Source organism: Equus caballus, chromosome 30, assembly GCF_041296265.1.
Source record: "Equus caballus isolate H_3958 breed thoroughbred chromosome 30, TB-T2T, whole genome shotgun sequence".
Classification (NCBI taxonomy): domain Eukaryota; kingdom Metazoa; phylum Chordata; class Mammalia; order Perissodactyla; family Equidae; genus Equus; species Equus caballus.
The window spans coordinates 32,575,095-32,600,915 of NC_091713.1; the positions used below are offsets into that span (position 1 = coordinate 32,575,095).

Here is a 25,821-nt window from a genome sequence, read left to right on the forward strand (position 1 = left end):
GCAGAAGATTTTATTTTTATTTACTTCCCCAGCAAAGATCAAAAGCTCATTCTGTTGTTTTCCTCTAATGCAACAAGTACACAATATAGACACACACTCACCAAGATTGAAAATACCTCCCACAATTATGACCTTGCTACCTCAACTGACTTGGCATAAAATTGAATACACAGAACGCAATATTTATTAGTGACAATATCAACAATAATAATCTATAATTATGCTTTCAGTATCATTTACTTGAGCACTGAGTATATGCCAAAAGTGGGCTACATGTTTTGGATAGATTGTGTAGTATAATGTTTGCAATGATCCTGTTATTTAGCTATTACTACTGTTTCCCGAGGAGACTTCCAAGGCTATGAAAGCGTAAATAACTTATCCAGGTTCCATTCCTAGAAAGTAGTGGACAAATGGACCAGTCTGACTCCAGAGCCTGTATTCTCCATCATTAGGTGATCCTCCCTCACTTGTCATGAAGGAGGCCACGCTACACCACACCAGTACCAATTCCAGCTTGATTCCTAATTGCTGGATTTGCCTGTGGATGCTGAGTCAGTTTAGCTGTGCTTGCCACCCTTTCTATGTAGTCAAAGCAGTATGGCATAATGGAAATTTTCTGTCTTGAGCATTAAAAGCTTTAAGTTTCTGCTACTGCAGTGACTTGATAGCTTATAATCTTGGAAAGTTATTTAACCTGTCTTTTTTCTTTTTTTCTTGTGGGGAAGATTTGCCCTGAGCTAACATCCATTGCCAATCCTCCCCTTTCTTTTGCTTGAGGAAGATTAGCTCTCAGCTAACATCTGTGCCAGTCTTCCTCTTCTTTGTATGGGGGATGCCTCCACAGCATGGCTGATAAGTAGAGTGCCTCCACACCGGGGATCCAAACTCGGGATCTTAACCCGTGAAACTTGAGCCGCCAAAGTGGAGCATGCAGAAGTTTAACCACTTGGCCACAGGGCTGGCACCTATTTAACCTGTCTTAAACTCGGTTTCCTCATCTAGAAGCAGTGCCTAACAATAACCGAAGTAGACTATAAAGGAGCAGTGGGGACACTCTACCAACACAATATATGTGACCAGTTAGAATTTGGAATTCAACAGACAAGAGTGCAGAAATGACCTTACTCAACAATATGTCTCCCAGGAATTAGGACAGTATCTGGCAGTATCTGGTAATCAAAATAAAATTAAGTGAAAGAAAGAACTAACCAAAAAAATGTAAGGCACCATTGTCTCATGTCTTATATCGTTATAAACAAGGAAGATAGCATAGATTTAACACATTTTCCTATGTACAAGATTGAATTTTATTTTCCTCTCTTATATCAAATTCTCCCAGTATGCTAATATCAGGTAAATGCTGAATGCAAAACCACTTACCCCCACACTCAGTCTGGACAAAGAATGGAAACCATATCTTTCTGTCCACGTAACATGACTTTGCAATTCCACTGTCTCCATTAGCTTTATCCTGATCCCTTCCTGATCCTAATTAAGTCCATGCTTTGAAAGACTCTCATTAAATAAAATTTCCAAATCTCGATAAACTTTGACCTTGTTTTCCCCACTCTGAGGCATTGCCAAAGCTTTCCTGGGTGATAGTCTCCCTTACCTAGGTAAGCAATAAACTCAACTTGGTCTCAGATTGTGTTGGCGCCATTTGAGAGAATAACTTTCAACAAAGCCTACAACTTTTCTAAGACCTTAAGGATTTCTGAATACTGCAAAGCCCTATATAAGTATAGATTACTTGACATAGCACTCATGATATTATCAATATAACTGACATTATAACTGAGTATATACATTCCCATTGCATTTAATTCTTTCATAAGTCATGCTTTCAATTTACAATTAATGACGATAGGGCAAGGTATCCCCATTAAGTTTACTTGTGATATAAATGATTCAAATCCATCAATTCACATTGTTTAAAAAATTATAAATTAAGATTTTAGCCTCCAAATAGAAATTCAAAGCAGCATTTTTATTTCTGGCTATCGCATGGCATTTCTTTCCAGAAATTTCTAGAAATTTCTTTCAAGCAAAATAGTTTAATGCAACTTACATAATAACGGGGAGTCTTACCTTTTCCAGTTTTGAAAGAGCAAGAGAGTAACAGTCTTTGGCTCTGAATTGCATGAATCTCATGTTGGCTGGGTGAGTAAGCTCTGTGATAATACTGAGACTGGAAAACAACCTACATTTCAAAAAAACATTTGCATTACACTAACAATCCAATATGGTATTTTTTATAACAACATATTTACGAGTGAGTGATTCCTAGCCTTAGGCATAAAAGTACATGCAATTGCAACAGCAGGCAGCACCACATAAGCTGTTCTGTACAACACAAGGAAAACGAAACTCTATTTTCCAAAAAATATTTTAACCAACATTTTAGCACTGTAAGAAAAAAAAATTCAGTAATTTATTAGACTTTTTCTCTTTACAATCATGAAACAGCATAGAAGAGAAACTCATAAAGCTGATTTAAGAAGTTACAAGGTTACTTTCTGGATAACAGTGAAATGGAAATTTCTAAGATGAATGTGCTGATTCGCAAAAACTTCACCTGATGCGCTTATTGTCCATAAAGTGAGCTCTTTGATCTCCTACAGCTCTCATATTCCCATAGGATGCAATTTTAAATGTCAAATCTTGCTACAATGAACTTCTGGGAAGAGGAAATTACTTTAATTGAACTAACATTTCACCATAATGAATTTAGGACAAGGCTCAATTGATAGTGCTGTTCTAAAAGGATCCTGAGAATTTCCACATGTTCATAGCTTTGCATTAACTGTCTTCTCATTCACCTCTGCCCCCAAGACACACACACACACACACACACACACATGCATGCACACAGATTTTTTTTCCCCCAGAAAAAAGGGACAAGATAACACCACAGCGAATGCCTTTTTATCGTTACTGTTGATGATCTTCTCTTTAGCTGGTACTATACATCCTTGGCTGCTGTTCCAGTTCAAATATTTTGAGATTCTCTGTGGCAGACACTTCATGTGACAATCAGGTTTGCTCTCCACACAATATATCTTTAAACTCAGTTCTGGCCACTTAAAATTCCTACCACTAGGCTGAACCCATACCCTGAACTCAGACACTAGAACTGACTGAAAAGATGCAGGATATAAACATCCTCTTTGTGGCTCAGAAACAAATCAGCTTCTCCAGCTCATCTTACTCCCGTGTGATGTTAGTTCCAGGAGTGAGGGCTCTGCCACCTCCATGCACCTGAGCGCTTGATTTGGTGCCTTAGAGAAGAAAACACTTCCTCTGAGATGAGAGCTCCGCCCCCGAGCTCCAGCACTGCCCACAACTTTAGAACTTCCCTCCGCTCTAACCCTCTAATGCCCATTGACATTTTGCCAGAAGCTCTCCCTCCTTCCAGGGAGAGGGGCCTGCCTGGCATCTTCGCAGCCTGAAGGGGTCTGTTCTCCAGCCTGTGGTGGGGCCTTCCTGATTACCTGACCCTCAGGTCTGTCTCCACGGAGCTTCAGTCACCATCCCAGTTGAGATGCTAAAAGATTCTTCAAAATACTTTCTTTCAGAGTTACCTATAAAAAGCGTATGCTCTCTTGGTTACCTGAATAGACTAATATTTGAGCCTTACCTAATCAAAGCCTTGGAAAACTATATCATCAGGTGTGTCATGTGTGGGGGATCAGAATTTGCCACCCCAGGATGTGTCTCTTTGGCTTGATTATTATCTTGTGTGTGTGTGAGGACAACTGGCCCTGAGCTAACACCTGTTGCCAATCTTCCTCTTTTTTTTTTTTTGCTTGAGGAATATTGTCACTGACCTAGCATCTGTGCCAATTTTCCTATTATACGTGGGATGCCAACACAGTGTGGCTTGATAAGCAGTGTGCAGGTCTGCGTCTGGGATCCAAACCTGTGAACCCTGGGCTGCCAAAGCAGAGTGTGGGAACGTAACCACTATGCCACTGAGCCAGCCCCAAGGCTTGATTATTTTCAAGAACAAAAGACTCACGAAGAAACTCTGACCTTCTCCCTAACTGCCTAAAATAATTTAAGATAGAAGCCTGTTTCAGCAAGGAACCATCACCCTACATAACTATAGTATAATATGAACTAGGTGTGGTAGACATGAGACCGGCTCAACACAAGGTTGACATAAGGGAAGCCATTTTGTAGAAAAGAAACCATGTTGTAACTTTGAATGACCTCTGACAAACTAACTAACCCAGCTGGATATGCACCCTCCAGGAGATCTACCTGCTTTGTAGATTTTATGACCCCTGCTAGTGCGTATACCTCCCAGCTGCGATAAGATGATAACTTCATTCTTTTGAGTTCCTTAGGAAGGTGATGACCCCCAAACAGAGCATCTATGCTGATAGCCATCATCAATGAAAACAGAAAGAACTGCTGTGGTGACTCTTGGGTCAACATTCCTAACCCCTCCCCACAACCCACTGGCCTATATAACTGCTTCAAGATTCTGTGCCCCTCTTAAGAGAGTTCTTTTGGACATGAGTCGGCCATCTTCCCTCTTGCTAGCAAGCTGTAATAAAATGCCCTTTCTCTGCCACCATCTTGCCTCTTGACGATTGGCTTTTGTCTTGCAGCGAGCAGATCGTGCCCTTTGTGTGGTAACAAACAGGGAGGAACCTAGCAAGAACCATTTAATCAAAACTCTCTCCATCTCTCATTGTATTTTTTTTTCATGAGGAAGACTGGCCCTGAGCTAACGTCTCTTGCCAATCTTCCTCCTTTTTTATTTTTCCTCCCCAAAAAGTCCCTGTACATAGTTGTATATTGTAGTTATAAGGCCTCTAGTTCTTCTATGAAGAATGCCACCACACCATGGCTTGATGAGCTCTGTGCAGGTCCATGCCCAGGATCGGATCAGCAAATCCCGGGCCTCTGAAGTGGAGCTTGTGAACTTAGCCACTATGCACTGGGCCAGCCCCCTTTCATTGTCTTTACAAGGCATGGTCAACATTTGTTTACCAAACATTTGCCTTTCCATCTCCATATGAATTGCCTTCCTCCCCTTTGAAGTCCCAAATCACTTTCCCCAACATCCTGCTTTGTCTTTAACTTGGTAGCTTTCACCATTTTGGCAAGTTCCTCAGTTTCCTGGGTTTCTCTCATGTACACATACTATTAAACTTTGTTTGATTTTCTCCTGTTATTCTGTCTTATGTACCAGCCAGAAGGACCCAGAGGATAGAGGAGCAGTTTTTCCTCCCCTGCACTTGCACTAAATTCTGGTTGGTTTTATCCATGCCTTAGCTCTCCTACTAAATCGTGACAGCTAGGAAGACAGGGTCTCCCTCTCAGCACCTCGTAGTGCACCTTATATTCCTGTAATTAATAATTCTTTGTTACAATAAACTCTTTCTCAATTCTTGTTGTGCATTTTGGTTTAGCAGATAAAATCTTGAGGAAGAGAGTGCTGCAATTTAACTAGATTAGTTTATGGAGAAACATCGTATAATCTGTATTCTCATGACTTTCTTTTAGAAGCTCTATTCTTCTCAGTACAAAGTCACCAATGAGAGCAAATTTGATTAATTAAAGTTCACTTCTTCAGAAACTTTTGAAACATTAGAAGAGCAGCTTGATGGAAAAAATGTCAATTGATTTTTGGGTCGGCACAACTCCATCTGGTAAGCCTAGGAAATGCCACCAACTGCCAAATCTCATGCCATCTGGGAGTTTCAAAAGTATTTATTTAAGATATTTTAAAATAACAATGTCACTAAAGATATTTACCATAATACCATTTGTCATAAGCAATATTCAATAATCTGTGACGACGGAAACTAAAACGAATAAATTGTAGTCCCAAAAGGAATCAATGAACAAAAAGTTCTATAGTTTCATTTAGAGAATAAATCCCATGTTCATACTTCAAAAAGGAAACTTAATCTAAGGTTTTCCTCTTTGCCTTTTTCCTTTTTTATCTTCTGCAAGGGTAAAAAAGACTCCCAAAATGATAATGTCTAAAATTATAGAGTATTATTCTTAGCATTTTTCATGTCTTAACTCATGAAGTCTTCACAACATCTCGTAGGGACCTCCTTGTATTGTATTTGCATCTGAAGCCCCTCCTTCCCTGGGAAGAGCTGGGGGCATTGTCCATCAACCCTGACTCTACCTTTTCAGCCTCTTTGGGCTTTCTCTGGTCTGTGCCAAGCCATGAGCTGAGCTCAGCCCTACAGAGCAAGTCCTGTGGTTGCCCCGCATGGCCCCTGGTCATGGATCTTGGGGGAAGATTTAAGAAGCCCACTGTTGCCAGACGCCAAAGCTACATGGTCCTGCCTGATACTTAGATCTCTATCTGCCTGACTTCTTTGGATTTCAGTAGTTTCCAACTCGTGTTAGAAATCAAGAGAGTCACTAATTATTTCTTCAAACTCCAGAAAACTACTCTATGATTTACTTATAATTATTAGTTTACAGATGAGGAAACTGAGGTGCATAGGGACAAAAAAAAAATGTTCAAGGTAACATCCTAGTAGGTAGCAGAGGCTGAGTCACACCAAAGGAGTCATGTTCTAGAACACACCTCCCCATTCTAATAAATAGGTAGGTAGACCATTGCAAAGTAAACTCAAATGACCTAGAGAAAATAATAAATTATTAAGAATATCTAGCAACATGTTGGAGTTTCAGATCTTAAAAGTCAACTTTATTTTAATCTCTTATAATATCTATTTCTCTATCTACCCTAAATAGTGTTGTTAGATCAGAACTTTATTATTGTTAATTTTATTTACTGAGGACACTATTTAACATCTAATTTAACAAGTAACTATCAGTGCTTGCTATTGGAAAGCTTCGGTCTCTGGGAGATTAAAAAATATATAAAGTGAAACTCCCGGTTTTAAATTATACTCTGCAACTTTAATAGAGAAAACTGTGAAAATTCATGAATTATAAAGCTGTACATATTTTTCTAGGGGTGATAAATGTGGCTGACTGAATGTTCACAGAATAAGTAGCATTAAGACACTAATGAATGGCTATCCTGTGAGAAACATCTGGGACAGCATTGAGATATAAATCCAGAGAAGGAATTTCTAAGGAAAACATCACTGCAGACAAATGAAAAGTTATTTATCTTTTTGAAATGTTTATTTTTGCTAAGAATATGGCTTTTATCTTTCATTTATATTATTTTTCTAACTTTAGACAAATCTGTGATTACTTGAATTCTTTTGTTTATAATCTCTTTCTAACACATTGTATCAAACAGAAATATACACATATGTAGCTAGATATATCTGAGGTCTTAGTAAGAATGAGTAATAATATGATTGAGTGACCTGGTCTTTATATTTAAGTGACTTGTAGAGTTGAAATTCGATAGGACAACAAAATTTATGTGATGTGCCATTTCTGTTCTATGTGAATGAACCTATACCATTTACGTTATGTGAAACTTAGAAATTGAATGTATTATCTAAGTCTGCCACCTAGTGAAAAATCTAGAACTAAATAATACTTAAAGAATGAAATGTTTTATTGTAGTGTCCTTCATATCTATAAAGTATTACTTATATTCAATGATAATATTTTATATTTACAAATTTGGTTATCTAATAGATCTAATTATGTATCTTTAAAATACTAACACTGTAAATCTATTTCTGGGCCTTTATATGACCTAAACACATTTTGAATATGTAACATTTTAGAAATAAAATGTCATGAGAAGTCTCTTTTCCCTAGGTGCTAGGTTGATAATAAAGTAAAATTGTAATTGAAAAATAACATAGTTTGTCCTACTTAAAGCTTTTCTACAATTATTTTCTGTTCTGACTCAATGATGTAAGCATAATTGTGTAAAATGTCTATGGAATAGTTATCTGCCTGAATTAATTCATTCAATAAATACTTTGACATGCCTACTTATGTTAACCAATACAAAGATGAAGAACATCCCATATACTCTATTTCATGGACTACTGGGAGGACTCTGAGACTACCTGCATTCATATATTATGTTAAAGCAAAACAAACATGAGAACATACAAATCTGGAAGATGTGTACAATATTTTAATAAATATATTACTTACTGAGCTACTGTGTTACATTATAAATTTTGATCTGATGTGGTGTCTGGGAATGTTTCTGAATAATGAGGAGTATATATTAATATATAGATATATAGACACACTAAGAGACATGAAACACCAGTTTTAGAATACAATCGATGATCAACAGTAAAACAAATATGAATATATTTCAACCTTTCACAAATATTTTTAAAACACTTTAGATCTAAGCCTGAGGTAGTAATAAATGAGAGTATAATAAATATCAGCTATCTCCTGTATTTAAAGGTTTTATCCAGGTAAATCAATCAAAACATTAAAAATATTTTTGTACCATATAAAGGAATCACTCTTACATTTATACATATTCAGTATCAGTATTTTTAATTATGTCATTTTCCATACGCACTTGCTACTTCCTTAATAAGACTATGACTACTTGTGTCAAGCTAAAGACAATATTCCTTTTTTATTTTTATTTTTTAACTTGACACTTATGCTTTTACAGTCCTGGCCATTCAAAAGTCTTGTAACTGGTCAATTTTCACCCTCTCTTGCTATCCTCAAAATCATTCTCCACACTGTAGCTGACATAATGTTTTAAAATTTTCTATCCTTCAATGATTTCCTGTTATTCTTAAAATAAAGCACAACTTATTAACGTGTTCTACAAAGTCATTAATATTCTGGCTTCTGATTTCCATTTCAGCCTCATGTCAGAGCCATCTTCCTCTTGTTCTGCTCCAAGTCGCTGAAAATTCTAGTCTTAGTACCTCAGAGCCTTTGCACATGCTGCCCCCATGTGGAAGGTTCAACTCATCTCTCTGCCCACTTCGTCTTTTTATCTTTCAAGGAATAGACCAATTGCTTGGGGAGGCATTCCTTGACCCACTGAGCTAGATCACACATTCTTGATATCTGGGTCTATATAACATTCTATTTTTTTCACTAGCTGCTGCACTTATAATTCTCTATTTAAATCTTTCAATGACTTGCTTAAGACTTTCCGTGCTAGACAATTAGCATCCTGAGGCCAGAAGCTATGTCTGCCTTAATCATACCATCCTGTATAATCCCTAAACTTAGTAGATGCTCACTAATACTACATTAACAAATCACAATCGCAGGTGGCTGTGGAGCTGATCCTGACCTGCCGCCCAGCTAATGCAGGAATTCCTCTGTTCCAGATGACAGACCCATGACTTATTTAAATGTTTCCATCAATAGAGTACACATTATCTTACAAGTCTGGCCAGCTACATTTTAGAAAACAAAAGCAAAAACAAAAATATCTTCATATTGTTAAAAACAAGACAACGGGATCCAAATGGAGTCACTTATGCTAAGCCTCACATCACCAAACCAACACTTCATTACAGTTTGGCTCTCCCAGAGATGGAATCTTAAACTAGCCAATCAGAAATCACCTGGTCAGCACTAGTCAGGTAATCTGCCTTTTAGACCCCTGCCATCCCTTAAAGGAAAGTAATTTTGTAATAACCACCCCACTCTTTAGCAGTATAACTTCCTGTTCCTGCTCCCTTCTGGCTATAAAAGTCTTTCATTTTTTACAGCTCCTTGGAGCTCTTTCTATCTGCCAGATTGGATGTGGCCTGATTCAAATCGATTTTCCTCAAATTAATCCTCAAAATTTTTAATCTGCCTCAGTTTATCTTTTATCAATATTAAAACAAAGTCAACCCCAAGGGACTTCTAGACTAAATCACTCCTGGACTTTGACAATACAAATTAAACCAACAGGTTTCTAATTTGGTACCCACCCTGCACTAAACATCATTCTGGGTGCTCTCCAGAGAAACGATACCTTCCCAATGACTAGAGAAAGTTGGACACACTGACTCAGGCCTGAATCTGCCATATTTTTCCCTATATGGGTTAGGACGAGCCAGTACGTCGCTCTCAAGGTTGTTTGCTTTCTCAGTAAAACGAGAATAAAGATAGATGTCTTTGACATGACAAACATTCCAAAAGTAGGGCATTTTGATCCGTCAATCTGACAGAGCCACTTTGAAGGGCTTGTTTTTAATTCAAGGCACATTTTGACGTGCCTACTTAAATTTACCTTAGATCTTAATACTTGCTTATAAAAATGTGAAAGCGTGCAGTATTTCCCAAATGGACCCAGTACCTTGTTAGGTAAAACTTCAGCAAGAGAGATTCGCATTTAAAAGTCAGGATCTGCATTTCAATTTGGAAATCAGACGTTCACTTTTACGGACCTTTGCGCTGGGTAGGCTCGCCTGAGTGTCTTCTCTTAGGTGTGTAAACAAAGGTCCTTAAGCAAGTGGGAGAGAAAGATTTAACAGGATCTCATTTGGCAAAGACCTTTCCTCCTAACGTCTTTGGTATTCTGAAATGGTCTCTTGGGGAGCAGGTGGACCAATTGTTTCGGATTCAAGGACTCTCTTCTGAGTAAAGTACTAGAGATATTCTCTTACCTGGGCAATCTGGAACCCCTGGGACAGAGGTTGTCCCAGAGGAAGTTTGCTACCAAGAGCCCAGAAAGGAAAACTCATCATGAGGGAAGGAACAAATCTGGGTGAGTGATCAATAAAGAGGCTGTTTTGGTTGTTTTGGCCAGACAGCTCATTCTGGCGCAGAGCATGACTGAGGCTGGCGGCTCCTCTGGGCCCACCATCTTAGCATAATCTTCAGGAGTGCTCAACTGTTTGAGAGTGAAAACTTTGGGTGCCGTGCTCTAGACTTTGGATGTTAACGACGAAACACTTCCTTGGGTAGGTTCGCTGGGAGGAACACGCAGGGACCAAACCAACAAATGCATAATCCCCACACTGGATGGAGACACATTCAACTGCACAGCCCGGTTTTCAATCACAAAACTATGTGTTTAAGTTATAGCTGCAACTCCAGATGAAAAGGCATTCTCCTCATGGCCTCAACTCTCCCCTAAGTCCTCTTTCCCCCCACAACTCCTACACACGTGTACACTGCCAGAGAATTAACGAGATGCCCCTGTTTGCCTTTGATCTTTTTGGACTGAGTTACTCTCAAGGGTCCTTGGACAGTTTAGGGAGAAAAGAGTCCTGTCAAGTGAAGTTGTATGTCCTAGTAAGCTGGGCAGATAGGGGCTCAGGTGATCAATTTGGGCCTCTGAATAACAAATTTAATTTTACTCCAGACTGGCAAAACAGTTCATGGCAATTACACCAAATACTTGGGAACTAGAGCACTCTTACTTTCATTTCCTACTCGAATTCCATCTCCTTCTTATCTCCTGGGCTCTAATATATGCACAGATGGAAGATTTTCTAACTTTTTCCTTAGTAGTCTTAGAAGCTGAAAATGTAAAAGTCAAAATGCCCCACATCAAAATGGAATGTCAAAATAACCAAGTCAAAATGGCACCAGCCCAAATAGTTCCACAGTCACTTACAAATGCCAAAATAAAATGTAGCATCACCCCATATAAAGTGACATCATACAGTAATCTTGATTTGCCTTCTACATACAGACACAGAGTAGATCACAGGATTTGTTTTTTTTTTTCCTAGAAATAAACAAACCAAATACAATATTGCGTCTAACTTCTTGCCCAAATAATTCCAACTAATAAAATAACCATGATATCTGCTTACACATTTTTGGGACCACTATTTAAGAAACATCACCTTGAAGACATATGTTTTTAACAAGCAGCAGCCGCCAATTACTGTCTGCCTATTCTCTGCCTTGCACGGCTCTGAACGCTTCACGGAAACCATCTCACATCTTCATTTCAGCAACTATGATGCCATAGTATGGGCGCATTCAGCCTGCCTAGACGAACGTAAAATTGGCTTCAGACCTTGGACTTCTCGTTGAAATCTCCAACTCCATCAATACCAGTTGAATGACTCTTAGGATATCTCTCATTTACTTTAAAATACTTCAGCAGAAACAGCATGATAGGTGCAAGTGTTGGTTTAAGATAAGCTAGCACTCTATTTTACCACTCAGGGCGGCTCAGTTTCATTTTTAATCAGAAAGCACACGTCCCAGAATTAAAACTGCTTCTGTTATCCATAGTTCTATCAACACCACAGGCCTTACTAGTTAACCACTTAGACATTGGCTCTTGTTTGAGGAAATTAATGACGTTCATGAAGACAGAAGGATTGGCAGAGATATTTTAGAGGCACTATTGTTGAAACAAATTTCTAGGCCCAAGGTTGAGCTGCTCCTGCCCTAGTGCCATGTCAGCAAACTGAAACTTTGACAGCTTTCCTGTCTCTATAAATGCTCCCCTTGACCAGAAACACAGCATATCTAATCAGGCAGTCCCCAGATGCCAAGCCAACTCTGCAATCTATATGTCCTATTTCTTTATTCCTTATGCATTTGCTATTTTTAACTTCTTTGTTCCTTACTCTTTGTCTCATAAAAGCTTCATACCTCCCATTTCATTTAGTAGTTCTCTGGATCCTTGGGAACGGACACTCCCTGCTTCAGGAAGTGCTGAATAAAGTTCATTTGAATCGCCTAAATTGTCTTTTTAAATCATTTTTAACACTAAACACTCAGGCATACTCAATGCGTAAAATTGCTTCCCTTAGAGATGGGGCCCAAGGCTCTCATCCTAAAGAGGCTCAGGTATCCGGCCACTGTGCCTGGATTTCTGGTTGCCTGATGCTTCCTTGTAAGGATCCTGGATCCCACCTGCGGAATGTTGTCATCTGCCTCTAGAGAATTTCATGCAAGGTGGATGGTAGAGAACCTGAGAGGACAGAGAACTTGGCATAGGAGGAAGAGAGAAAAAGAAACAGAGCTGAGATCAGTGTTGGCCCATAGTAGCTAATCAGCAATTCTCTGTTTATGGTTTCAGTACAGGAGTGATTATAATGATTGATCTTGGAATGTAAGCTGGTTCAGGAGGGAAGACAAGCCCTCAGGTGACTAAGGACAGTGAAAAGGTGTAGAATCAGTGGATGGTAGTGTGAGGGACCAGAATTGGCCACTCCGAAATGTGTCTCTTTGGCATGAGGATTATTTTGGGCTGGTTGCTTTTAAAAACTGCAGACAGAGGAGAAGCTCTGAAAAGTAGAATTTACCCTTTGTAAGATACATTTGCACTTGTAAGGGAAATCTCCATTTGTAAAGATGTCTTCCTCTCTGCACCAGGAAGAAGGGGAGATGACATTATCTCTAAAAACTCTTATCAGTGTGGAAGGCAAGGACTTAAATCTGCATAATAACCTTATTCTTATTTACTGTGCTTTTCTGTTAATCTTCCATAAGGGTCTCCCATGACCTGCAACATCCTCCTTTGTCTTTAGCCGAAGAAGATGGTATTTAAGATGAGAACCTCTGCCATTTTGGTGAGTTGCTCGGTTTTCCTGAGTGTCTCCCACGTATTCATGTTATAAAGCTTTGTTTGATTTTCTCCTGTTATTCTGTCTCATGTCAACATAATTCATAGCCCAGCCAGAAGGATTCACAGAGTAGAGGAATTTTCTTCCTCCTCTACTGTAGTTTCCAGTGGAGACAAATGACTGTTAGGAGTTAGGGGTATTAGGAGAAATGAGGCAGAAAATAAGCAGTAGCTCTCAGAGTTGAATGAAATGGCGAGTATGGAGGGTAAAATTACTGGTACTTCAAGGTAGAGGCTATCTATCACCATGAAGATAGGTGGCTAAGGTAAGATACTGAAAGGATCATCTATGTAGGGTTGCTGAAATCATCAGGAATTATGGTAAAAGCAGGCTTGGCAAGAGTCACAGTGAATCAGGAACTAAAATTTTCAAGGAATGTGAAACAGGACCTCAAGGGTGTTAACTGACTGGACCTATAAATGAAACTACCAAGTCTGCATGATTTTGGTCATTTATCTACAGAAATGATATTTTGTATATCATAGTGACCTGTTGGTGTCTTGTTTTTTTAGTATGTAAGAGTAGACTAGTTTAGCATGAGTAGATTAACAGTTTATGAATTACTCCATTAAAAAAGTTCCATAGGATTTTTTTCCCGAAAAATATGGTTATGGAGTCACTGAAATAATGATGATGCCTTTACAGGCAAAGGGAAGGAGAAAATAGAAATAATTACTTTACAATCTGGGTATCTAATAATCCTTTGAAAGCTCTGCTTGAAACTATTCAATCTAGATGTGTATATGCACCATAAAAATTGCATAATTTCTAAAATGTTCTGCTGAAGATAAGTAACCTTAATAGTTAACTGATGCAAAGTTATTCATTCATTCAACCATTCATTCTTTCCACACGCTGTTGCCTCCCCACCCGGGTACTCAGGGGACGCAGCCTTTGCTCAGTCAGTTACCACGTGCACAACTGCCCTTAGTTATCTGGTCAGTTAGGTTGTTTTAAATAATTAGTTAGAACTTTTGCACCTCTCAGTGAAATGGGGATTTATTATTATCTTGGAATCAAAACAATCCACTTAGAGAATATATAACAAAAGTCAACTCAATAGAAACTTCACCATAATAGAAATAAACTCACAGTAAGATGAAAATTAAAACGGCGTGTTTAATCAAAAAGACCCAGGATCCTCTCCTGTTAAAACTATAATTAGCTTTTGCCAAGCATGGAATCAAAAAGTGTGATTTTACTTTATTCATTGGCTATGAATCTCATCACTCTGAATTAATTTTCTACCCTGTAATTTTCTTTTTCATTCTCTACAGAAAAAAAAAATTGCCTATATCTGTCATATTTTAAACATATGCTATGCTGTGTTTAAATATAATATTTACTATGACTCAATGACTAATTGGCTGTATGCTAAATAAACTGCTGCATTATATTAAATTTAGAGGGTGTATTTCTCCTTCTGGAACAAGAGGTTCAGGGTAGATTTTCCAGGTGCTGTGAGAGATCCTCTACATACCTGATTTCCAATCTTTACATTAACACTGCAGGAAGGGTTCATTATTTTCCACATGCATCTTACGGATGAGGAAAACTGAATTTCAACGAGACTAAGAAACACACTAAAGGTCTAGAGTTCGTAAGTGGCTGCTGGAACCCTTGGGATGGAGGTTGTGCTAGATGAAGTTTGTTGCCATATTCTTCCAGGGTCTGTGGATTTTCCACTCTACCACATGAAAGTGATAATTATACTACTAATAATTACAGTAGCTAACACTTATTAAGTAATCAAGAGCTACCAGCCATGTGCTAAGACATTATATATTTTTAAATCTCAAACAAACTTATGATTAAGTAATTTGCCTAAAATCATATAATAAGTAGTCAACTTAAGTGGGACTCACATCCAGGCTCTCTCCTCTGAATTCTGAACCCAAACTATAAAGAGATGATTACCCTCAATAGATGCCTGGCTACCATATGAAGGTAGGAAGGTGGAGCGAGGACAGATGATGAGAGAGTTCCAATTGTTTTGTTTACTTTCGTAATTTGGTAGCTCAGATATTTCCATTAGACTTCTGCAAAACTCATCATATGGAAATAATGATATTTTAGATATTTACATTTTAAAATGATAGGAAGAGTCATTCCAAGTGATGCAGATGATTTTGACTTTTCTATCGCGTGGACTTTTCCCTGGTCAGGAGTGCTCTCTCTCACCCAAAGATGACCACGTTGGGAATTTCTATGTGGATGAGTTTAATTAATGAAAGACTGGAACTCAGTGAGGATAAGGTTATGACGTGGCTCCTAACATGAGTAAATTGCCTGCTCGCAGCCTTGCCATCTTTCATTGCTAGTTACCCAATATGTAAATGCTAACCTTTGGCCACGGCTAGGCATAAAACTAAGATTAAGACGTGCATGATGTGTCACAGATCATGACCGCTACCGCATACAGTTTTTTAGAATTTGTTATTCTTAAACTAGACAAGAAAACAGATTATTCTATTTACTTTTAAAAGAATTGCTGACCTTGTGTTAAAAATTAACCTTCCCACAGTACAAGTCATACATTAGGTGGTAAATCAGTATTTGTTTTATGATCCAATGCATGAACATAACTTCATTGTAAGTGTCTCATGTTCATTCCTTATACACAGAACGGAAGTCAAATATTTCACAGACGGTTAGCAGGGAGGCAATGACAGGTCTGGCTTGTTCAGACACTTACCTGAAAAGCGTCTGCACGTTCACAATCGTTTTGGCGTCTGCCATGTAGTCCTCCTCGGCACTCATGGTGCTCTCCTTGTCCACAACCACCATGTTGGCAGCAAAAGTCACTCCACACCTGAGTAAATCATCTAGGCTTTGATAACAATCAACAGAGAAAAACGGACTTTCAATAAATCACAGTACTAGGATCGGTGCTAAAACTTGCTTACCCCCTGCGTCCACAGAGGTTGCCCTTGTAGGTGGTTTTGCTAGAGTGTGCACTGGCAGATCGTGATGGGCATTATAACACAATACTCTATATTGGCATCAAATAATTTGTATTTTGGGGCTCTTTATGTTTCATTAGATCTCAAAGCATAGGCGTGAAGAATCTTTCTATAATATTTACTAATTATATAAGTAAAACATGGAAAACATCCATTTGCAATCAAATAGAGCATGTTAAAACTTTGTTTTTACAGTTAGCACACTATTTCAAAGACAGGGCATTTATAGTTTTTATCCCTAAGGTGCTTTTGGTAAGAGTAGAAATAAATACTTATGCTAATTTAAATGGTCAAGCCTAATAAAGAAATATAGAACTGTGAAATGTTTATTTTTTAATTATTGTTTCTTTGTGTAAAGCTATGCCTTATAAATTGGTTCTACACAGCCAAGAGCATGTAAAATATATAAATGTCAATTATATTCAAGCTTACCATTTAGCCAGCCTTAAGTTTTTGAGCAAGTCATTGAATAACCTGATTTTTTCGGTTGCATGAAATTATTACTAAACTAGGACACAAGTTCCTATGAGTTATAATAGAGTGAGTCTTTTCCCCTATCACTGATAAAACCTTTCATTAGCATTCTCCCATTGAATTAAAAGAAAATGTTACCATTAAAGCTGAAACAAGGAAACTATTATCTCATTGCCTCTGCTTCATGTAAACTAGAAAAATAAGACTGAATTGGATGACACACTAAACTGAATGAGTTTAAGGATGTCCTAGACATAGTCCGATTGAAGACAGGTAAGAATCGGGTTTATTTGCACATCTTCTGATTTAAAATAGGAAGAGTAAAACTTGAAGAACAGTAGTGCCTTTTAGATTTTTAAATGGAAGAGTCACTTCCCCGAGGATCTTTTCCAAGCACTTGGTTGGCTGAATTAGCCAGGTCACGTTAGAGAGAATTATTTCCCTTTTATGGGAAGGCAGGAGGCAGGATTTCTTACTCTGTTATAAGGCGAGAAAGTGTTACCAAAGCTTTGAGTCCAAGATCCCCAGGACCAGCCCCGTGGCACAGCAGTTAAGTGCGCCCGTTCTGCTTCTCGGCAGACGGGGGTTCACCAGCTCGGATCCCGGGTGTGGACGTGGCACCACTTGGCATGCCATGCTGTGGTAGGCGTCCCACATGTAAAGCTGAGGAAGATGGGCATGGATGTTAGCTCAGGGCCAGTCTTCCTCAGCAAAAAAAAGGAGGACTGGCAGTAGTTAGCTCAGGGCTAATCTTCCTAAAAAAAAAAAAAAGAAATCCCCAGGAGTAGTCCAGAAAAAAATACTTCACTTGAATCAGGAATAATGTTCTGTGGCAGAGATTTTAGGGATAAAACTGTGGAAACAGAATGTTATTCCAAATAAATTTCCTATGATGAGAGGGGCCAGGACGATAACATCCAACCAGTATGATGATCAAGTTTAAATTCCTGGGAATACTTGAGTGTTCCTTTTATCTAGGAAATTCATCATTATTGCTCTCACCTCTATTAAAATATTTATTTTTTTTAAAAAAAGAAAGAAGCAGGTGGAAAATGAATGTGATGTGGTCACTTATGGACCATAAAAATGATGGTTAAGTTATATGTCTTCAACCCACCTTATTATAATTTTAAATCACTTTCTCATATTTCAGCTCTTACAATCTTTTTTCTCCCATTAAAAAATAATCTCTTCGTTATAATTATTTATAAAGAAAAAGGGAAAGATAAGGCAGTAGGAAGTAAGCTTGACTGGAAAAGGATATACAGACAGAAGCTATGATAGGAAAGATGAATATTTCATCAGTAATAAATCAGTGAAGTTGAAACTTGACAAAAATTTCACTAAGAAAGCACCTGTGCTAAATAGCCAACAGCTACCTACAAATATACGTATCAGTGAATTCCATACTCAAAATATTGGCTGCTGTCATTTACATATAATCTTGGCAAATGATTACAGCAATTATGATTACATGTGAGTTTAAAGATATAAAAAACACATAAAAGTGGAATGGAATTTCTGAACTATGTAGAAACATCTTTGTTCTTCATGTTTTATCTTTAAATTATTATTTTTATATTCATTTAATGATGAATTTTGCTCTTTTTTCCTTTTTTTATGACGCTACCAATTTATTCTTGTAACTCCGTGTCCATCATAATTTCTCCCCACTATCCTATCTACAAAGCCTCTGTCTTATCTTTTCCTTCAGCGTGGGTGCTTTACACAGTTTGGCCACCAGATGGCTACCCAAGAAAAAAAGTCAACACGGATGAAAAAAAGATACAAATAATCTAAAGGCAACACATCCTGTGCTGCTTTAAAACTTCCTTTTCAAGGAGAACTAGAATGTGAATGGATGAGTAGGAGGCAGAGTTTGTGATTTTGTTTTAATTCATTTAGAGGTGGTGGTGTTGTCGTTTTTAAGAAAAATTTCAAACATAAGCAAATCAGGAGAATAGTACAATGAACCCCCACGGATCAATCACCGAGCTTCGATAATTATCAACTTGTAGCCAATCCTATTTCATCTCTATCCTACAAACTTGATTCTCTCAGTTCTGCTTTTCCTCACCATAAATACTTTTACAGAGGAAAAATTTGTTTCATAGTTTATATCAGCAAAGACAGATGGGAGGTTTATCTTTTAAATATACTATTTTTCTAATGAATTTTAATAGAATACTATCATTTCAAGGTAATATTACTAGTGATAAAATAGAGGTTGATTTTGCTTTCATGGATTTAAGTGGTAGTTTAGTACATCTAACTTCATTTAATTAGTTGGTTAGTATCATGACAACTGATAATGTAAATTACGTTAAAGTAGAATGGTGGCAATATACATGTTAGTGTGTTTGCCTTTCAAGGTATCCACAGCCACTAGACACTTTCAAATCTACAAAACTTTGTTCAACATCTACAGGATGAAATGTTAGCAAGAAAGTTCTCAATTGGTAACTTTTAGCATTTTATTTTGAAGGCTCTGGCTGACATTTTTTTTAAATGGAAAATTAACATATTTTGTAAGCATATTATATCTTTCAGTTTTTATATCTTCTATAATGTCATGTTCATGCATATAAAATAATTTGTATTTTAATACTAATGCATTGCATACATATGACCTTTTAATTAAAGTTTCAGAAATTACAGACTCTGATATGTGTAACTAGAAGAAACTCTTAAGGAAATGCTGCAATTTATAAATATGACAAAGGAGTATTTCTAAATTATTTTGAAGGTTTCCAGAAGTTATGATAATCAATCATCAATTAATGCATCACAACATAAAACCTTTAGGTTTCCTCTACCACTATGTCAAAAGTTAGAAAGTTATTATTGTAGATGACAGGAAACTGAAATAGCTTTAGAAACTGAACAAAACTGACAAAATTGACATGCAACAAGATTGGTTTTAATTCAACAACAGATTACTGCTTAGGAATTTTGAATACAGATGTATAACACAAGAACATAAGCTCTACATGCAAAATACATCATATTGCAATACTGAAATGGTAAATTACACTCATCATGCAACGTGGGGGCACAGCACATGACAAACCACAGGACACCACAGTAGTTAGTGTTCCAAAGACTTTGTCACCTACTTGTCAATAGAGCCCACCATGTAGTAAACCATTGGAAACCAACAGATTGCATCCAGAAAATGCATATCTGGCCTAAGTAGCAGATGGGTTACAAAATGAAACAGAATGTCACAACAGTGGCAGCACTTCTACAGAAAGGAAGTAAGTTGACTTAGTTTGCATTTCCAAAACTAAACACTGTTGACAAAATTAACTTCAAGCACCTTTGTTCTTAACGTTAATTAGAAGATGTCATTTGTACTTGTTGTGGATAATATAATGAACTCAGAATTATAAAATCAAGTTGTATTTCTGCTTTCTAAATCAGAAACATTATGGCACTGTTCTACAAAAAGACTGGAGTGATACTCTTAATTATGACTAAAAAGTCTTATCAACGAGTTTAAAAGTTATTCATGCAGAAGAAACCTGATAAAATGAGGAACTAATAATTTTTTCTTAGATGACCCGAAGTTTTGGGAACTAAATTAGCAGGCCTATTAAGAGCAACTTTCTCTAAGGGATATATAGAATTACAACATGCCTCTTAATATATCAACATACCAATCAGCAAATATGTATATGTACACATGCACTCTATGTATTTTATAAAATTAAAATTAAAGCAGTTCACTTTTTAAGTTATTGATTCACTCAATATATACTGTTGAGCAAATATTTATTATAACTGAAATCTTTACTATATGCATATTTAGGGAAAGAATCATAAACCTGGAAGCTTCCTTAGCAATCACTTAATCTATTGTATTCATTTTATAAAGTTATTAATTCTTTCATGCATCTATTCACTCAGCATATATGTTTCCAAAATATTTTATATAATAGACATTTTAATATACTCAAGCATATGTAAAAAAGAATATCATGTTAACTTGTACTCAAAGAGAGTTTTTGAAACATATGTACCAAAGCGCACCATTATAATATATGTTTTAATATGAAAAAATAAACAATAGGTTGCACTCAGGAGGCAGAATTGGGGATCACGTCACCGAGTTGATCTTTTAATTTGGCTGTTGAAAGATGAAAAGGCATTTGCCCAGTAAAAGAGAAGGAGGGAAATTCCAGGCAAAGGGAATATAGAAGTTATAATATCTCAGATGCTTATCACAACTAGATGAAGTCTTTTCTTCCCCGACTTATTTTCTTCCTATTGATCATCCCCGTATCCCTTTACCCTTTAAAGAAAAAGAAAGCTCAATACAGTGAAGAGTAAGAAGAAATATTCCAAGATCACCACTGTTGTAATTCCTCCCATCATTAAACTTCTTCACAGCCATTTGAAACAGCCCCATGTTATTACATATTATAAATGCACCACAGCTCATTTGAAAAATCTTCAATTATTCAGTTAAGTTATTTTCACTTTTATGCTATTAATTATTGAAGTTACAAGTTATTTCCAATTCTTACTATTACAAATGATACTGGGATAGACATCTTTGGATGACCTTTTTCCAGCATTAGTTTTTATCATTGACCCCAAAACATTCATAGAAGAGATATTAGTGAATCAAGACTATAAATATTTTTAAAGCTTGTGAAGTATGTTGTTTTCAACAAATATGATAACAATATACACTCCCGATAACCATCTTTTACAGTGTGTTCTAGTTCTTTTTCTGGTCACTGCTTGCTTCTTAAAATTAGAAGGATCACTCTAACTGCTGATTCAAACCTTCCATGTCTCTCTTACCTTCCCTCGTGATTGTAGAAACATGTGTGAGAAGGCACGTACCACAAGAGTGGGGCAACCCTGAGATTTTACGATGGGTTGAAAAATCCTTTCACCTGTGTCTTGTTTTGGCTATTGTTTTCTCTTTGCTTCTCTATAGTTCCAGTCAGATAAAGTGAGTAGCTACAATTTATGTGGCAGAGTTGGATACATAATTCTTCGTTATTAATTATAGATATACATCCTTGCTGGAATAATCTCATTTTTAGTCTGACTCATTCTTTTAAATTCAGATTATTTCAGAATCTTGATGCTTTCTTCTCTGACCATCTGCCCAATGTGACATATCTTTCTTCTATCATCTTGCAACATTATTTAATATTATTGAATAATTCAACTTAACCAGGATACTCAAAATCTTCTGTGTAATAAGAAGCACACCGGGGTCACTGGGGACCAAGTAAGCCCTTACGTTATGTCAACCTTCTGTTAGAGTTAAAACTGGAGATACAGCCTTTGCATTTTGTTGTGTTGTCCAATAGGAATCATTAAAAGTACTTGGACATCAGAATTATCGCCTTGCTTTAGGAAACTCACAAATTTCAGTCACAAGCAATTCTGCCGCAAACGTGTATTTACAATGCTCAAGCAATCGTCCAAATCCTGAGAAATTACTTTAACGTCTGTATTGTGGTAGCAGAGTTCATCATAACATGAATTCAGCTGTGTTACAAGGAAAATCAAGTATATATCATCCCGATGAAGCATATCTAATGTAAGAAGTCTAATTAACACCATACTCTTGGCAAAATTTAACTTGTATAACAAATAGATCATCCACTACTTCTCTCAGTAAAGGTGGTTTAAAGGGAAACCTGAAATATAACGAATATATAAATTGTATATTTACATATATTATGTTGCCTCATTTAAATGAAATGGCAACAGAGTTTGTGACATTGAACTGCTTAGTAATTAATGAGTAACATAAATGATATCATAGGCTCTTCATAGACTAATCTTCCTAGTTATTGAGAGATAGTTAATTGGCAAACATAAACTTTACATTGAGAAGCATTATTATTGAAAAATACTAAGCAAAAAAGGGAAAACATTTATAAAAGTAGATGTCCCTTTCTTATGATACACTCCCAAAGTAGACATGAAGAGTAGAATGTAGAAAAATAAAACCACTAATAAAATAGAATAAAGTGCATGCAGTTTTTTTAATCTGTCTGCTACATAAAGAAGGTCTATCTATGTTGGCAGTTACATTAATGAAAAGTAGTGAAAATGACTGATCGGTTCAATTGTAAAGCTTACCACAAAAATTTTAACATTTAAAAAAATGGTGAAAAATGTTACTTATACGAAATTTGTAGATCAAATTTGCTTAATATATAAAGAAGTATTTTAAATCAAACACGACAGGAAAATAGATCTAGGGCAAAATAAATACGCATAGACTAAACCAAAACATGTTGAAACCAACTAGTATGAAAAGAAATAAAAACTTCAACAAACACAAAAATGATATTAATAGAGAAAAATGATTGCATCATTAATCAGAGGTCTAAGAGAAGTTTTATTAAGAAAGATGACTACGTATGAGTCTAAACATCATATCCTACAAAATCTTTCACTAGAAAAGTTATCATGATATGCAAACATTAATTAGCTAATGATTGCTAGGAAGTGAAAAGGTTTGTGAATTTGCATAGATTTGCAAAGTTGAAGATCATTATTTTCCATTTAACTAATAACTGTAATGAACTTAATTTCTTTATTTCATATTCAAAAAAAAATGAATGTAGTGAGTTTTTGTCAGTATTTCATAATTCCACTTTTAAGTAGTTTATTTCTTACTTAAAATTATATAAGGAGTTTCATTTCAACAACACGAAATAAGTTTCCCTTCTTTGTTAGTTGGGATTCCACACAAATCCACTCATCGGTTTGAACAGTGACAATGTCCTTTTCTTGATGGGTAGAAGGGAGGGAAAGTGACATTTCCTGACCTCCTTTCATTAGTCAGATATTGCACTAGTGTCTCACATACATTACCCCGTATAATCTCAAAATAAGAAAAATGTTCTACTCATTCTAAAAATGAGAAAATTGAGCCTTAGAGAAATTCATGCAACAGGTCTATTAAGAGGGTAAGCTGAGGCTATATCTCAGATTTGTATGAATCCAAAGTTTGAATATCTTAGTAAGAACCCTGATATATCAGACATTTAGTCATTACTCTTGAAATAAGCTGAACTGAAGTTGACTTGGCACTCTGTGTGAAAAGAAGATTGATTGAATAATGGGAGAGTGTAAACAAGATGTAAAAATGAGGAACGTAAGCTTGAATCTTGCACTTCAACTCTGTGTAGCTTTGGGTAATATATTCCAAAGCTTTTGACTGTCTTTTCTGTCTCTCATATGAAGTGGTATTATCAGATGACTAATGTTGGGCTGGTAATCAAAATATTTAAAATCAGTATGGCACAATAACAAACCAAATGGAACAGACGGCCCACCAATCAGAACTGAGACCAGCTCTAAGGAACCAGTATCAAGTGCAAGGCATTTTCCAAAGCGACTGGATTTCATTTAATTACCATATGAGAACTAGAAGGCTTTCTATTTGGAAACATTGTGAATATTTATTTTGACATATTATGTGTGTGAATATTAGAAATTTAATTTACATTTTAAAATACTATATTTATGACATCTGTTATTATTTATTTCCATTACATTGAATTAATTGGTCTTTCAACTTAATTTCCTAAATAGTCATTTATTGAGTACTCTATTGAGCATTGCTCATGTGAATTTAAAACAAAATCAGGCCCCACTAAGGTAACCAATAATTGTAGAAGTGTGTACAATCATTAGTGTATAAATTCTAATGTGAAAATATTTTAAGGAAGAAAGCATCATATTTCTTTACAACATTGTAGGATAGATTGCAAAACACTAGCCACTGCAGAGTAACAGGCATCTTATTGTTAAAAAAAAAAAAAAAACACATAAAACTTCCTGGAACATTTGTTTATTGGTGTTCAGTTTTGTTTCCTCATTCTTGACCAAATAAACAGGGGACAACAAAGAAGAAGCTTAGACCCACCTTTCTGGAAGTACGGAGGAAGCTAACCAATTTTACAGTGTGCGCTTCTATCCTAACTCTTTGCAAGAAGGTCAAACCCCACAAAAATCATCTAACACACAACATCATGTGTATAGTTGATTCCAAAACATTAAGTCATTAGGAAAGCAAAGGAAATTTTTAATGCCAAATAATCCAAAGTTAAAATATATTCTTCCTTCTAAAAAGAATTGGCAATGTATTTTTTGCATGTATCAAAAACCTGTAACTTAGGTAAGATCATATAGTTGAAAGAACAATGAACTATGAATTGCATAGAAGGTTCTAATCCTAGAATTGACCTTGGAAAATGCCATTTAACTTCTTTGGTCTGTTTTTCTTTGTCTATAAAATAGGGATGCTGGTGTAACCAAGTCACACAGACTGGTTTATTTAAATGTTATCATGGAACTCGTAAGCTTCGACATTTTAAGCTGCTTGGTACATCTCTCTGAGGACAAATCATCACTAAAGAATGTGGATATATTTCTTATGGGAATAAAATGTAAAATAAAGGTAAAGTGATTAGTGTAATGGCTGACATGTAGTAAGTGCTCACAAATTATTATTATGAACAGAGAGTGGAGGTAAAGAATATTAATTTTACTAAACGATCTTTATGGTCTCATTCAGATAAAACATTCTCTGATGAAAGCTACATCTATATTTATACAGAAATACTGACCAGTGCACCAGTAATTGAGAGAAACAGAGTTTTCAGATTTTTCTGTGATTGTTCAGATTCAGGAATTAAGACTGTAAACACAATCACTTGATTTTATAATTTTAATTTACAAATCAATCAACCAATCAGTAATTGGGCATTTTGGCAAACTGTTTATTCAAAACCTAACAGAAAGAGACTGATTTAGTTATAGCCATTTCAAAGCCTGCATAAATTGCACATGCTAAGTAACTCTAGCTCCCACCACCTGCTCAGTGGGATAAGGGGGAGAAGAGGGAATTAGTGATGCTGAGATGGGATTACTTAGCAAGACTGGAT

The 25,821-nt window shown here is 36.4% G+C and overlaps 1 protein-coding gene across 13 annotated transcripts in view; it reads right to left on the reverse strand.

Moving 5' to 3' along the window:
- The window catches only part of KCNT2 (potassium sodium-activated channel subfamily T member 2), a 350,894-nt gene that overhangs the window by 75,959 nt on the left and 249,114 nt on the right, over positions 1-25,821 (reverse strand). For 6 of the 13 annotated variants that reach the window (XR_011434197.1, XR_011434196.1, XR_002805074.2 and 3 more), the window contains exons 20-22: positions 20,005-20,076; positions 16,147-16,281; positions 2,092-2,203 (exon numbers count right to left, since the gene is read on the reverse strand). Coding sequence is in view for 8 of the 13 variants with exons in the window: in XM_001491527.7 (XP_001491577.3) it covers positions 2,092-2,203; positions 16,147-16,281; positions 20,005-20,076 (319 nt within the window). In the remaining 5 variants the exon portion in view is untranslated. The remainder of the gene's footprint in view (positions 1-2,091; positions 2,204-16,146; positions 16,282-20,004; positions 20,077-25,821) is intronic. The other 7 variants (XR_011434198.1, XM_014738077.3, XM_023632564.2 and 4 more) reach the window with 3 other exon arrangements.